General features: G+C 37.8%; 1 protein-coding gene across 1 annotated transcript in view; it reads right to left on the bottom strand.

Moving 5' to 3' along the window:
- Positions 1 to 614: 614 nt before the first annotated feature.
- The window catches only part of LOC149226923 (uncharacterized), a 141911-nt gene continuing 125597 nt past the window's right edge, over positions 615 to 16928 (bottom strand). The window contains exons 2-3 of the mRNA XM_089377634.1: positions 1766 to 2147; positions 615 to 1157 (exon numbers count right to left, since the gene is read on the bottom strand). Coding sequence (XP_089233760.1) covers positions 1780 to 2147 — 368 coding nt within the window. The 3' untranslated portion in view covers positions 615 to 1157; positions 1766 to 1779. The remainder of the gene's footprint in view (positions 1158 to 1765; positions 2148 to 16928) is intronic.

Genomic DNA, 16928 nt, shown 5'->3' on the forward strand with positions numbered 1-16928 from the left:
AAACTATAGAACATAACATGTGCAGGGATATTGTTACACACAAATATATGTGCATTTGATGTTTATTTCTATAACATGTAACTAAATATAATTTGTCAGAAAGTAAAGGTTGCGTGGCTAAACCGCTGTGACTCCTAATGAAGGTAGAAATATGAAATGTGAGATGTTATATGTTGTGTTAGAAAGGTATGTATCCACTGCAGCATAAATAAAAATAATGTAGGGTTTTATACTCTCTCGGCCTCGTTGTTATGATGATGTGGGTGCAACCAATAAAACTAATAATATACTTTCTATGAATAAATAAATTGATTAATAATAGAATAAGATTCAGGCCAGTTAATTGTGTCTATAACAACTTTGAAACGATCTTGAGATTTGAGGGGGCCTCTCACAAAGTGGTTCTAACTAGAACTTGGAAACCCCTACTACAAGTCATTTGGTTAATTTACAATTTGATTAGTGAAGTGTTAAATGGTTAATTTGCCATTTAATTAGTGGAGTGTTGCACAATAAAAAGCTCTAGGAATGTAGAGGACTATGAAGATAAACTCATATTACCCAAAAAAGTGTCAAACAAAGTAACTAAGAATGCTACTAATTGGGCGGGATTCTATCCTTGTTAAGAATTTGATGATTACTCAGACAAAAGTGGAGCAAAGATTGAACAGAAGTTCCGTTTTGATAATCCTATGTCCTATTTGCATATAGAGCACAAAATTTAGATAGAATTAGCTACGAAATGAATAACTGTTGATCAAGAGTGCTACCAGCAAGATTTGCATATGAAGAAGGATGGGAATGCATTCCAATGCATTCCATCCAGCATAAAATTAGTCTACTGCACCTAACATCTCTTCAATTATTTATACTCCTAATTTTCTTAAGCTCATATATCTGATAATGGAACTTATCTTGCATCTCAGATAACCTTTTCTCAATATACTAACCTCTTAAATCCTACAATAAAGCTAACACACTGCATATTTCTCAGTCTCTGATGCCCTGAAGGTTGTATAAGTATATCGGAGACACATTGTCACAGAAACTTTGAATAGTTTACTACCATAAGGCTTGAACATTTAACCATATAGATTTGTGCTGCTGTTGGAACAGGTATATATCACATGAACAGCTCAAATAAGCGAATCGAACCACTGCAGGGAAAAATCAATACCTGCAATCTGTTAGGCACGCTGTATATGCTTGAACAAGAGCTATTTACAAGGTAAAATCGTTACCAAACATTCCTATTTTAAGCTCTCAGAGGCCTTGAAAGACCAATTCGTTTGTTATAGAAGAGTTATGAATCTCTCTCCTGTTAAAAGAAAATCTACCTAAAAATTTAATCGTGCAAACAAGGGCATAATCTATAACCAAAAACAACAAAAAAAAAACTTCAGCGGCAGTTGAATTAACTTTAGATTATTTTCTACTTGCAATTAGCAAATCACATTCTAAATAGCCCTTAAAATCGAAGCAAGACACCGCCCTTAATTTAATTCTATATGGAATACAACAAAAAAGTAAAACAAGAGAACATGGCATTCATTTGTTATTAAGCCATCTATTCAGATGGTGGCTGCACTTCAGTGTAAATGCAAACAATGACTGAATGGAACCCCAGTAAAGAGAAACAGTCAACGGGGCAGCAAGTAGGCTAGCAAGTCAATGTATCCACAAACATTCAGTCATTTTTCTTTTGACATTGACAATTGAAACAATCCCCCTTCGAAAAGGATTCTTAAAAGGGAAAGTTCAATACCTCTATTTGGTGTCTTAATTCAGTGGTGTTTCTGGTGTAGGTGAGGAAGGTTCTGTTATCGATTTCGTCTTAGCCTCAATCAGCATTGACACCACTTGCCGCATTGTTGGTCTGTCAGAAGGTGTCACGCTTGTGCAGAACAAAGCAATTTTTAAAACCAGAACCATGTCATCAACCACCCTTCTTTGGCTCAGATCTAGTCGACTATCAAACACTCCAGAAGTGAGTGGTGTTGTCTGAATGGAGCTCCTTACCCAGGTGACAAGGTCTCCTCCCTGGTCAAGTGGTTGTACTGGTTGTCGGCCTGTCAGTAGCTCGAACAAAACAACTCCAAAACTATAGACGTCACATTTTTCTGTGACTTTCATTGTATATGCATACTCTGAAAACCAATAGATAAACAGTCTCAGAACACCATTTCTGGCATTACATTAGTAACAAAATCTCTACTTATATAGCCTGAACAGTACTTTGCAAAAATAATAACTTGAGAAACAAACACTGCAGGAAACTACGACGTAATTTTATTTTCAACTCGTTTGGCATTTTGACAAGTAGATTTTAAATCTCATTTACAGAATGTTTGGATTTCATATCCATGGAATACTTCTCTCCATGATGCTCCTGCTTGTCGTTATTATACAAAGTTTCTTGAAATTTTTTATTGTTTTGCAAAAATAACAACTTGAAAATGAAACACTGCAGGAAACTACGATGCAATTTTATTTTCAACTCGTTTGGCAATTTGACAACTTTTAAATCTCATTTGCAGAATGTTTGGATTTCATCTCATAAAATACTTCTCTCCATGATGCCCTTGCTTTTTAGTTATTATATAGAGTTCTTAAATTTCTCTGTCATTTGGTCCTTAAGATTGTTTCCTTGATTCAGCAAGCATTCTTGATCCACTTGTATATCATCCCTGAATCATAAGCTTTTCGTCCCTTTCTTGAACAATACACTTATTTTATAAAGTTAATTCAATATTTCATTAAAACTTTCCACATGAAAATGCCTAACAAAACCAAATTTCCTGAAGAACACTGTCAAATGTTTTGTGAAAAAAGACATTTGAGCCCTGAAGAGAACTTTTATGCCACATAAAATTGAAGTTGAGTGTATCTAACTTGTGAGCCTACACTTTCCGAAAGGTATTTAGCACTAGCCATGAATAATGATGCAGAGATCAGAACCATTCATTTTGTTGGTGAGGATCTGAGGAATAGTAATTGTTCTGAAGTGCTCTCATTAGGGAATCAAAGGAACAACCCTGACCAAAGATGTCAAATCCTTTCTCACTCTTCATCTCCATAAATGTATATTCTAACCTGTTACCATCTTGTTGCTGGTGACAGGAATGACTCGTGACATTTATCTCGAACAATTCACACTTACTATAATTTGACTCTCAATGGCAGCATTAACAACACAAATTGTGCAAGGAATAAACAATTATTCTGTTTTTGCGCACAAATATCCAATAATTAGAAAACATCTGCATTATTAAATGAAGACAGTATATCACATTGTTGTTTAGAACACTCGTATCTATCATTAATATGAATTGTTTATCTTCTACAAACAAAAGCTTATCATCTACAAACAAAAATTCGAGTAACCCATAACATCTAAAGTTTTGACTCTTGAGTCCCTCTCCTGTGATGTAGAAAAATCCAATAAAGGCAAGTGCAAGCACAGAAAGCAGAGAGCAAAGTTTTGAAGGAATAGACAGGTGCAACAGACTCTAGTTGTGCAGATGTCAGAAGGGCAAAAACAAGATCTAGAAGTTGCAGCAAGACGATGTGAGAAATTCTTACCCATGGACTACAAGCACACCCTGTTCAAACACGTACAGAATTCGAGGCAGGGGCAAACCGTGCAAAACTCAGAGAGGAGTTCTAAAAGTTGTCAATTCAGGCTGGACATGAAAAGGCTGAAGACGGGCAGATTTCAAGGTACGTAAACAAGCTGCACTTTGTCATTGCAAATGAGACTACTTATCATAAATTAAATCCATTAAGGAAGCATACCAGTTAGATCTGAAAGCGGAAGCAAAGTTACAAAGAATTGCAAAGAAGAAGAGCTTTGGTAGAGGATGAGCAGCAAGCAAAGAATGCAACTCCACCAGAAAGGTGGAAGATGCAAAGAAGGAAAAGGCATAATTCTTTGTCAAAGGGATTCTAAAAGAGCATTCAAGCATTACACTTGGCATTGGCATACATTTTTAAAAGGAACACCCTCATAAATGAAACTTTACACATGGAAACCACTCATTTTCTTGGAATTTCTCCCTCCCACATAATATTGTTCTTTGGAGGTGGTTATTTCTAGGAAAACATTCATCATGGAGTTTTATACTTGGCATTCATGCACATCTGTTGGAAATTCTTCCTATCTATTTGACCAAGCCTTTTATTATTATTTTCATGATTATTTTCCACATGAGAAGGACAAATGGAACCTATATTTTCCTTTTGTATGAAGACAAGGACAGAAGAGGGAGAAGGACAAATGGAACCTATATTTTCCTTTTGTATGAAGACAAGGATAGAAGAGGGAGACATGTGGCACTACAATCATCTAGAACATTCTATCCAAACATTTTTCTATGGGCCTTTGACCTAACTCGCCCACTTAGGTCGCTATAAATATTTTTAATATTTTCCTTGCAGAGACTCGCGAGGAAAATAATATTTTATTGTAAGGGAGAGTTGAGCTAAAACTTATATAAAGGTTCTCTCTCCATTATTCACTTGGGAATTTCTAGTGTAAATAAAAGAAGCTCAAGGCTATTGGAGTATTTTTGCCTTTATTTTGCCTAAGTAATAAAGTGATGTATAGTTAATTTCTTATGTGTGGCTTTTAGTTCTATGTGCTACAATTGGGAATTTGTTTGTAGGGTGTATGGATGACAAAGGAAAATCAAGGGCCATAGAGAAGCACATGTGCTACAATGGAAAGGGCTAGGGTAATGGTTCCTCCCTCTTATTTCCCTTTTGTATCTTTTACTTTTAAGATGAAAACATTACACATTCTATATCACTAGATTAAGTGTGTTTGTAGATAGTATTTGGTAGGACAACTTTTACAAGTTGCTTCGAGTAGTAGATAGGTTCTATAGGACCCTCCCCAACATCACACTTGAGGATTAAACAACCAAGTTAGGTGTGTAGTGTTAGTTTTTGTAGCATCGAATGGTGTTCTAGTCTCGAGATTTTGTGGAGACGCTAAAACACAGGTGTTCTCCAAAACCCATAAATCGTTTCTGGAAATTCCACCTAGAGATGGCTCAATTAAATTAATTGACCATCATTTAAATTTTTCGTGTGTCTAACTTAGGAAAATTGGTTAACTAATAGTAAGTAATTGAGAAAGATGAGAATTCTCTAGAAACTCACACGGATCGACTTGGAGATGATCTCAGCGATCAATTAAGTTTGAATCTTGGTCGTTGGAGTCCCAACTAGAGATTATAAGAAGAGGTTGATGGGTAGATGGAGAAAGATACATCACAATGAGTGAGAGCCAGCAGTACGAGTTTTTTAGGTAGTTTGAGCTAGCCAGCAGCAGAGTTCAAGCTTAAGTTGCACGAAACGCCGAAACGTTTCGGAAAAACGTTTCGGAGTTTCCGAAACGGGTACGTTTAGAAACGTCACCTCCCAAAAATGGAAACGTCAGCTGAAACCTCATATATATATATATATATATATATATATATATATATATATAGATATATATATATATATATATATATATATAAGTGAATAACACATTTATCTTGCAAGAAAAAAGGGAATAAGACCCATAGATGACAAGTTAGAAGGAAAAACAAGTATATATCAACTCTAATAGATGATTACATGATGGTCGAGTTTCGGCCAAGTTTTGGAGTTTCGGGTACGAGGATGGCCCGAAACCCCGGGTTCCTTGAAGTTTCATGCAACATAGATTCAAGCTAGAGAGAGGATGCGGGTCTAAATAGGGGAAAAGATACTGAACCAGAGGAAAAAATTCTAGTTCTGGAGAGGCAAGAGAAGAGGTTGAATTATTTCTCTAGGAAGTTGCACAGGGGTTGCGCAGTGCCTCAAGAAGGCAATTCAATTTAGCTAGAGAGGAGGTCGTTTCAGTTTCCAGAGGCCAAGAGGATTTTCCAGTAGGCAGGAGAGACACTTCCCCAGTCAGCAACAAGCAAGATGACTTGATTAGCATCAATTTCGGGCTAAGCGTGTGGCAGGCTACATAGAGGTGATGCAGAGCCTGCGCAGAGGGTTTGGATGGCTTGCTTTTCAATTGTCAGTTTGAGCTAGGATTGCTTGGAGACGAGGGTAAATTCCCTCAGGTGATTTTTCCAGTATTTCTCTCAGATTGGATAGCTAGTTGGGCATCCAAATTTATTGTACTCAAAATTCACTACTGCATAATAATAAAACCCTCAGTTGTTGCACTGGTTTTACCACATTGGGTTTTTCTGGGGACAATTGTCCAAAAATAATTGTGTCATTTTTATGTGTGCAAAAGCATTTCTCAGTTCCTATTTTTGCTTCTGCGGTAATTTTAATTGGTGAAGAAATTGCAGTGTGAATAATTCGTTATTTTGCCATAAACAAAATAAACTGCATAATTAATTTTTCAGTTAGAAGAATTATTTCTAGTTGTTGCATTTCAAGGAATTTTCACATGGTATCAGAGCATATTTGATGGACAAAAGGCTCAGAGTCAGAAGAAGAAAATTTCGTTGTTCAGAGGGAGCAGTAGGCCGAAATTTTCAAAGGTTGTGCAGTGCCTAGTCAGGTAGTGCAAATTGCTAGATAGGGTTCGATTTTCCAGTTGCAGAAGGCAGGAAAGTTCGATTTGTTCAAGAAAGTGATTCCAACAAGCAGAGGGAGTAGCAGCTCAGTATTTTCGCAAAGCATATTTCTTGTCTAGGCACAGAGGGTTTGCAGCAGTTTTCTAGGGAAGATTCAGTGTCAGGTGGAAGAGGAAGTGCACACACAGAGGGAATTTCTCTCAGAGGGTTTCTAGCTTCAGAAATCCAAATTTCCAGTTGCAGCAGGTAGTAGAAGTACGCAGATTTTCTCACTCGGGAAGGAGTGTGAATAGCAGGGCTAGCAACCGAGCAGGTGAAAGAGGGAGATTTTTGTCCCAGTTTGAGTTTTTGCAAAGATGGCAACAATTAGGCTTAGAAATCAGGACATGTTGGAGGGAGATTCCAAGTTCCAACTATATCATCTGGAAGACAAGAATGTCCTTCTGTTTGATGAGCATGGTCTGAAGACCTATGCAGACAACGTTGTGGGAAAACCTATCGATGTTGATCAACTAAAGAATTTCAAGAAATAAATGGCCAAGGCGAAGCAGATGATCCTAGACAGAGTCCGAGACCATATAGTGTCACATATATCTGGTAATAACACATCCAAATAGATGTGGGATGCTCTCTTAGGGCTATATCAGAATCCTTCTAAGCAGCGTCTTGAAAGTAAAGTTGAGGAACCCCAGAATGAAGAAAGGTGAAGGCATTGATCCCTTTCTCACCAGACTTCAGGATATCAAAGATGATCTTGCAGTTGTAGGAGAGATGCCTCCACCTACATAGATGGTGAGGTTAGCAATCAACAATGTCACCGAGGATTGGGAGAATTTCGTCCAAGGCATTTTAGGATGAGTTACGTTGCCTGGGTGGGACCAGATGTGGTTTGATCTATCACAGGAGGAGATGAGGCGAGCTCTAGTAAAGAGCTCCATTAGCAGCAGTAGCAGCAAGGGATCGAAGGTTGTGAAGGAGGAAGACAATGTGGCCCTTGCATCAAAAGGGAAAGTTAAAGGTCCCAGTCAGGGACAAGGCTTGCAAGGAGAAAAGAAGAAGAAGGATCTATCTAAGATCAAGTGCTTCAGGTGCGGCGAGTTTGGCCACTATAGTACTCAGTGTCCTCAGAGGAAGAAGGACAAGAACGAAAAGCAAGATCAAGCGACAACATCCGCAAAGATAGATAGGGTATCCTTCCAAATAGAGGAACAATTTGCCATGTATGCAGCTATACCTCCAGAAGAGAGGTGGGGCGATATTGAGCTTTAGTCCCAGAGTTGTGCAGAGATTCAGGCAGGGTCCATCGAGGTGAGCATCGGTTGGTGTTTCCCCATGGATCATTACCTTTGCTACAGGGGCCCACAGTATTTAGTGGCAAGAGGATCAACGTCAGTTGATGCAGTCAGATTCCAAAGTGACAGTTGCAGACTAGTGGCAATAAAATGCTAAGGAACGCAAAGCAGTGTTGATAGCAGAGCAAGAGGCTCAGTGGCAAAATCAACAACAGCGCAAATTTCTCAGTGGATAGTGTAGAGGCTAGTAGCAGCCAGAGACTCAAGTGACAGTTCCAGCACAGAGACACAGTTGATTCAATATTTTGGATGCTTCTCAGTTGCAGTAGCAACAACAATAGTTGAGAGGGAGTGTTAGTTGGGTTGCAATGCAGATGCAGAGTTGGCAGCAGTACAAGATGTACAGTTCAGTGTCAGCAGAAACACAAATGCAGCATGGTTCAACTACAGTCAATGGCAGATGAATTAGAGTTAGCACAGTGGTTGGGGGATAGTGGCAGGGAGTTATAGTTTTCAGACATCAGCTGTGTGTATGGGAGGATGATGTAGGGACAGGGTGTTGTAGCAGTGCAGCACTAGAATACCTTTGTCGCTAAGAGGGAGTGTTATTTTTTGTAGCATCGGATGGTATTCTAGTCTTGAGACTTTATGGAGAGGCTAAAACACAAAAGTTCTCCAAAACCCAGAAATCGTTTCTGGAAATTCCACCTAGAGATATCTCAATTAAATTAATTGACCATCATTTAAATTTCTCCCAAGTCTAGCCTAGGAAAACTGATTAATTAATAGTAATTAATTGAGAAAGGTGAGAATTCTCTAGAAACTCACACGGATCAACTTGGAGATGATCTTAGCCATCGATTAAGTTTTAATCTTGACAGTTGAAGTTCCAACTGGAGATTATAAGAAGAGGTCGATGGGTAGATTAAGTCACAGGACATGTCCCTCAGGGTCTCATGTCCCGTATTTTACGTGTCGGACACGAAAAGTGCCCTAAAATGTGTCAAAAACGTTTTTCGTCGTGTCCTCCAATTGAGACACATGTTTTGAACATGGCAAAAATATGCCCTAATGTTTTTGGCTCTTAGGACACGTGTCCCATGAAAAGTGACATTTAAAACCTGCAACATGGTTTATTTTTGGGTTTTTTTTGTCATTGTTCGTCACCAAAGTCGAGTTTGCTCGCTACCGAAATCAAATTTGTTGTGCAGTGTGAAGAATTCCATCATATTCAAGTGAAATGCTCACAACTTCACATTGAGAGCACAGTTCACAACTTCACATCGCCCTGGACCTAGAGATGCATAAGACGAGTGTTCACATGCTTTGCTAAGAGTTCGGAGCACTTAAATTTCCTGTAAGTTGTGTTATAGCCTATGGAACTTAACTTTATTATACACCGGTGACCACATTTTATGACCAGTGACCACGTATAGATCGTGTGTTGAAATAAAAAGCCCACCTCCCCGTCATGTGCTCACTGCTTACTACACCTTCGAGGTCTAAAGGGAGGGAAAGCTCGATTAACGCTCTGGTCAACAGTGAAGTTTAAAAACATAAATTTATAATTTATAAACTACCTTATGCGAAGTTTGAACACGATCGAACCTGTTTGAAGTTAATAACAGAAGTTATAACATGAACAATAAACATTGAACTGTGAGCATCATTGATGTAGTAAATTAATAATCTAACTAGTAAATTACTAATTACTAAATAGTGTATACTAAATACTAAATAGATATCATCATGATTCATATCTATATGGATCAGGTACTATATTTCAGTATTTTATATATATATATAACGTGTCCCTCGTGTCCTATTTCCGGGGTCGTTGTGTCTCGTGTTGAATACTCGTATTTAGATGTCCTCCATATCTCGTGTCCTCGTGTCATGTGACTTAGGTAGATGGAGAAAGATACATCGCAGTGAGTGAGAGCCAGCAGTGCGAGTTCCTTGGGCAGTTCGAGCTAGCCAGCAGCAAAGTTCAAGCCAGAGAGAGGACGTAGGGCTAGAGAGGGGCAAAGACAATGATCCAAAGGAAGATTTTCTAGTTCCAGAGAGGTAAGAGAGGAGGCCAAATTATTTCTCCAGGACGCTACATAGGGACTGCGCAGAGCGTCAAGAAGGCAGTTCGATTTAGCTGGAGAGGAAGTCATTTCAATTTCTAGAGGCCAAGAGGATTTCCAGTAGGAAGGAGAGACACTTCCCCAATCAGCAGTAAGCAAGACGGCTTGATTAGCATCAGTTTTGGGTTGAGTATGTGGTAGGTTGTACAAAGGTGACGCAGAGCCTATGCAGAGGGTTTGGACAGCTTGCCTTTCAGTTGTCATTTTGAGTCGGGATTGCTTGTAGACGAGGGTAAAATCCCTCAAGTGATTTTGCCAATATTTCTCTCAGATTGGATAGCCAATTGGGCATCCAAAATTTATTGTACTCAGAATTCACTGTTGCATAATAATAAAACCCTCAACTGTTGTACCGTTTTCCCACATTGGGTTTTTCCGGGGACAATTGTCTAAAAATAATTGTCATTTTTATGTGTGTGCGCTAACATTTTTCAGTTCCTATTTTTGCTTCCACAATAATTTTAATTGGTGAAAAAATTGTAGTGTAAATAATTCGTTATTTTGTTGTAAACAAAATAAACTGTATAATTAATTTTTCAGTTAGAAGAATTATTTCCAGTTGTTGCACTTCAAGGAATTTTCACATGCAGTTATGCATATCAAGCATTGCTTGCTACCTCTTAATATTCCTTTAGAACCACTCTCTAAGATTACTCACATGACTCCATTGCCCAAGCAATTGAAGGCACTAGTCTCCCTTTTATCCACCACTCCCCAACTATCTAAATCCATTTTTCCATTTTGTTTATGATGCTAAGCTTTTATACACATTAAACTTGGTAACCCATAGCAAAACTCCCTTTGGTTAGGATTCGATTTACCTTAGCATAAAGTGAAGAGGAGTGTTGGTGAGATGACAATGGCCAATCTCCTTGTTCCACAAGGCTAGTATCCTATCTTTTGAACTTTAAGTTAAAGGTGGTAGTTTGTGTGGTAATAGGACCTAATGTTGGCAGTTGATGAACAACCATGTTGTCAAAGACTCTTTCCTAGCCATTCTTCAAGATCAACCCTCTTAGGATAATGTGATGGATTAACTTGAAACCTTCTACCTTGGTTCCAAAGCCAACATTCAATGGCATAAAACCTAATGTCACAAGCAAAGCTAAAATTCATAGATAGTTTGTCTTAAAAATAATAAGGGCACAAAGGAAGTGTTTCCTAGTGCATTAACCTTTTTTCCTAGGAACACACTTTAATTACATTTTTGGCATGTGACTTTATGGGTTATATTAAAGTCATGGTGAAAAAGTCAATTTATGTGGTACATGTACTAAGCATTTTATATTAATGTCATTTTACGTCTTAAAGTGACTTTATGAGAAAAAAGTACTCTAAACTACCTTTTAATATTAAAGTTACTTTCTATTTTTACATTAACTTTATGTGGAGAAAAAGGTACACGGTACAAAACATTAAAGTGACTAGGGAGTTCATTAAATGAGAGGGACCACATGAGAAAGGGGGTCAAGTGAGGGAAATGATCTCCACCATTGACCTCATGGGCTGAGATCTAATCTTAGCCTTTGATCAATAGGGTTAGGGTTCTCCTATCTAATGAGAGACACAAAGGGAGAAAAGGCTATTGAGCTCATTCATTCTTCATGAGAATTTTTGAAAAAAGGAGCAAGGAGAAAGAGGAGACTTCCAAGCAGAGATTGCACAAGCAACTGGAGGACAAAAATACACACAGCTTAAAGGAGAGTTCAACAAATCCCAAGCATTGATTGCAGCTCGAAACATGAAGCAGACTTAAATTCTTCAATGTAAATTTCGGGTGGCTGAGGACAAAGGGTCTATTGACCACTCAGTGTCAACTACCCTATAGCAGTGCACTTTTTCGCAAAAGAATTCCATCATGTTCGAGCATTTAGATCATCCTAGACTCATCATCATCAGTTGTTAGTTTGTCAGAGTTGTAAACCCATTCTACAAAATGTTAATGTAAATGATGCTGGTAAAACTGCGTATGTATGTAACAACCTAGGTAAGCCTATTATCTTGGCGACAAATTCCATCTTAGGAGGTTTTTCGTCTCACTTATTCATTTTTGTTTCTAGCCTCACCCCAAAGCTAGGGTGGAATTTATCGTCAAGGTCTTAGGTGAGTCTTAGTGTTTTAGTAGAGTCTTTTGTAAAAGTGATTTGAGAATAACTTAAGCTAATTGGATAAATTATTTTATTACAAATCACTTAGTCTAATAGATCATATTGAGTCGTAGAATTGGGTAATAAATTGAGGGTCTATAACAAACGAGTGTTCCCCCTTTGAGGGTTGAAATTTAATATCTTAATGTAAAAAATGTTTTGGTGCATAGTCTCTCATTTTTAGACACCATGGCTAAAATATTAGAGGGTGGAAAAATTATTAATCCCCTCAAGTTTCAATCAATAAAAAAATTTGGCAAAAATAAATTAAAATCCTAAGCCAAAAATTTAATTAATTAGAGTCAAAAATTAAAATCCTAGAGAAATTAAATTCTTCAAGTGGAAAAAATCGTGGATCTTAAAAAACTTAATTTTTGGAAGTCCCCCACCAAGGGAATATTGGAAATTTCAAGAAAAATTGGACCCTTGGGCCTTGGTGGTTAAGTCAAAGTCAGTTTTTTGAGGAAATTAGCTCAATATAATTATTTTTGAGCTAATAAAAAATGGATTAAAAGATAAATTCGAAAATTCCTCTAAAATAGAAATTTTCGATAGTGTATATTAAAATATGATCAAATATTTATCAACGGTCGAAATTAATTTGACAGGGATCAAGCCAACTAGTTGTTATTTTCCACTTGAAAGATTTATCTATAAATTAGAAGTCATTTGCTTCTCAAATTACAAAAGAAAAAATTGAGAAAGTTCTTAGTCAAGCTCTACTACTGTAATATTTTTCTGGAATTAATAGAAAAGACTTTGGGGTTTATTCATGGTGGTGTTCCTCTTTTGTCTATTGGTAATATTTTTTTGAATCATGTGCCTAAATGCTCTATTGAATTAAATTTTATAAGTTTTTCGTTTCATTATCCAACAATTGGATTATCTATTTGCACATGTATCTTGCATTAGGTATTTGGTTTTTGGAAAAGCGTTCTAATTTGATAGATCTAGCAGGTATCTCTATATCTTGAGGGTTTTACTTGTATTTGTCCCCCTTGAAGCTAAAAACTTAATCTTAAGTGTGCAAAGATCTAATTAAGATTCATATCTTGGGCATGAGGGGAAGTCTTCGGTTGGACCAGCCAACTCCTAAGTCCAAAGGCTGAAGATCCCACTGTGTTAAATTTCCAAGGTCTATCTAACGATTTTTTTTTGCAGAGTTCTTGATCATGGCTCCAAAATAAAAAATTCTTATTTACTCATTTATCTCCAAATTAATTGTGCAAATAAAGATAGATTTGTTAATTAGAACTTGAAATTTATTGTGAATATTGTAAAATAAATTTTGTAAATATTTTTAGCTTCTAATCCTTGTTTGCAGCTAGGGTTTTTGGGGTTTGTTTTCATTTTTTGTATATATAGGGTTTTGGGTATTTTATTTTTCACTTGTGCAGGTGGAGATCTGAGCCTATTCAAGAGAAAGTGGTGGGGCTTGAGATAAATCTAGGCCCTTGAGGGAAAGATCTAATTTCATATTTGTTTGCAAGGATAGAAGTGAAGGATTATTCAGCGAAAATAGATTCAAGTGAAGATCTAAAGTTGGAAGAAATTTTCATTAAAATTTTGTGAAATTTTTGAGCCTCTAGCCCTAGGCGTGGACTTCTCCACCCCTGCCGTCTGTTTCCCAAGTGAGCCGCAGCCCTGATCTACTTCCTTAGGCTGGGTCCAGGCATAAAGGGCCTTCCCAAGCCCTCCTCCTCTCCTTTATCCTCCACCGCAGCTCTTTCCCAATCCCTCCATCCTTCCACTATCTGTTCTGCCCTCTTTTTACTTGTTCGTAAGGCCTTTTCCTCCCTTCTGTTGCCTTCCCAATCCTCCCATACCCTTACGGCACCCATCTCCAGCCTCTAAGGCCCCCGTCCTCCTAACGCAGTCCCTATCTCCTCCTCTGCTAGGCTTGTCGCAGCCTCAAATCTGCCTCTGTCAGCCTGTCGCAGCTCCTTCTCTTTTCTTCCATGATGCCTCTTGGCCTCCCTCTGAAGCCTGCCGCAGGCCTCTTGTGAGGGCTCCTCTCCTCTCAACCTTGCTTGCTGTGGCCCCCTCAACCCTTAACGTTGTCTCTAATCTGGGCTGTGTTGCCCTCCTTCCCCTTCATCTTCACTCCTGTGGCCTCTAAGACCTCTTAATCTTCAACGCTGCTTCAGAATCTCATAGTGTTGACTCATCCACTCACCTTCAGTCACTGTGGTGTGATTTTGAAAAATTTATGAGATTGATCATTGATTTATGCAGAGAACTTGAGGTATAATTTGTATTGTAGGAGGATCATCTTCAGAAGAATTTTGTTGACAGATATGAAAAATGTCCCCATGCCCTGGAGGCTCTCTGGTGTTAACTTTATAAACCCTTACCTACTTATTTCAGTCAACTAATATTGCACAACAGTGATTGAATATAGTGGCATTAAACTTATCTAATACATCAGAGAATCATTAAACTCCTTGACGTATTATTTGTCCTGCTCATAAGTTCTTTAATGACTCTCATAAGCATTTAAAAATCTGAAGTTCATCACTGGCACAAGCACATTTTCTCTTTTTTCTCTCTAATCCAAGCAAGGACAAAGAAGTAAGCAATCTGGAATATTCTGACTGTTAACATAAAAATTGCTCTCTGCTACCCTAAACTTAGTTGTTGAAGCATAAACAGTTTTCTGCTGTTAGTCATTGTGTCATTTGAAAGTCTCAATACATTGCTACCTTTAAGTGATCTCATTAACTCATAACACTATTAGCATTGGATAGGGCACCTTGTCTCTTGAATAGTCTTCATCGGTACAAGAAAATTGGTTAATTTTCATTCTCCTTTTATTGCTAATATATCTTATAGAGTAATAACTTTACATTGGCACTTTTGGAGATTTGAAGGTCTTCTTGTTTAAATTGAATATCTTCTAAAGTTGAATAGTCATTAGCATTTTCTTGTTTGACTAAGAAGCATTGGCAGCTTGTGTTGAAGTAGACTGAGAGTATTTAAAAATCTTATTGCTGCTTTGGATAATTGTCATTGGCATATCATTTTGAATGATTGGGTAATTGTTGAAAATAGATGAGTGCTCTAATTGTTCATGATCTTATAATTCTTTTCTAAAGTTGGATTTATCTCTAGCACTCTATCAATTGTCTTGGTTCTTATATTGGTGGACATCTCTTGTTGGCATCTTTAGCATTTATCCTTATGATTGAGATCGTCTCTTGAATATCGTTAATAAGTACTTGTCAATATAACTCAAGATTAACCATAATTAAAGTACTTAAAGCATCAATTATCACACCTTAAGAATCATTCACTAATTTCACCTTGCATATCATTTTAAGCTAGTCTTTCATCTTAAAACTTACCTCCAAGCATAAGCTTGGTTGATAGATTTCTAGGACAACCCTTCTCATTTAGCTTGAGGGGCCTCGACAACTCTTCGGTGGTTAACACGGTGACCTTGCAGTCGTCAAAGCCACAGTCTCTGCAACGCTAGAGGCATCAGGTGATAGGAGCCTAACAAAAGGTATCGTTAATCAAGCCCTTGCTTGCTTCTTGTTGGCCTCCTTCCCACAACCTACCTTAGAGCCCAACGTCAAAATAGTTAAGGGAAGGTCAAACTTAGAGTAGGCATTTAATTAAAATTAACCAAGATCTTTGCATCTCACATAGGTCTTAGAAATTGCATATCATATAGGATAGTAGCGCATTAAAGCAGCAGTTGCCCATCCGGTACTTGGTCTCGATTTTATAAAGCAAGAGTGTTGACTCCATAAGGCACGGCCTCAAATATATAAATTCAAATCTAATCCTTAAAATCTTGCTAGATTTAGCCAAGTGCTAGGCCAATCAACTATGTCTCCCGGACTCGTTGTTTCCAACTTGTCCTTTACCATTTCATTTCCACAAGGTCTACCCCCCATAGCCTGTTTTTGGGAGACAGCTGGAACAAAGAGGTTGGGGATCATGGTGACAGCCCTCGACCTGAATTGTTGTCGTGATGCCTATACAATTTGAGTGACAACATTTTTTGGCGTCATTGTCGGGGACCAATTTTATTGGACCTTTGCTTTGCGACATTCGTCTTAATCATCTTCATCTTCTTATCACTCATTTTTTTCATCCTTCACCGGGATAAGTTCCTTATCCTTGGTTTCCTTTATTAACTCCCTTTCTAGCTTCTTGGATCTTTAAAGTTAGTTTTTTGTTCGAGTGGTGACTCTACTTCCTTCATCTTCCTCAGGAGTGTGTACTAGGAGGAATCCAGGTAGCTTGGTTAATCCTACTCCGGATCCTAAAAGGGTTATCAGAGTTTGATTACACAAGCTCTCTTCCCGTACACTTCTTGTTAATCTCGGATAGGAAACTCTCTCTGATATCCATTTGATTTTTCCTGACCCAATTGAACACGACATCATGGACGTGTTCGCCCCTTGTAACTTTGCTAACATTCAAGGTTATCCCCATGATCTTCCGAAGAATGGTATTGATAAGTTGCCCTCTTTCCAAAGAAACAATGCAAATAGTGTCAATGCTCATCTGAAAGCTTTTGGTTCTTCGTTGGGTAAATATGCTAGAGGTGCTGATTATAATCACGAAGATGTAAAGATGAGCCTCTTTGTTCTTACCTTGGAGGAAGATGCTTTGGATTGGTTTACAGAAAATCCTGATAATTCTTTCAATTCATTACAAGCAATTATTAATGCTTTTAAAGATAAGTATGGAGATAAGAGAGATCAACGTCATAAAGAAAAACAAAAATGAAACTGTAGAGGAATTTAACAAGAGATTTAATGGTATTATTAA

The sequence above is a fragment of the Pinus tabuliformis genome, chromosome J (assembly GCF_031772625.1).
Source record: "Pinus tabuliformis cultivar Carrire ecotype Pingquan chromosome J, CPIR1, whole genome shotgun sequence".
NCBI classification, from domain to species: domain Eukaryota; kingdom Viridiplantae; phylum Streptophyta; class Pinopsida; order Pinales; family Pinaceae; genus Pinus; species Pinus tabuliformis.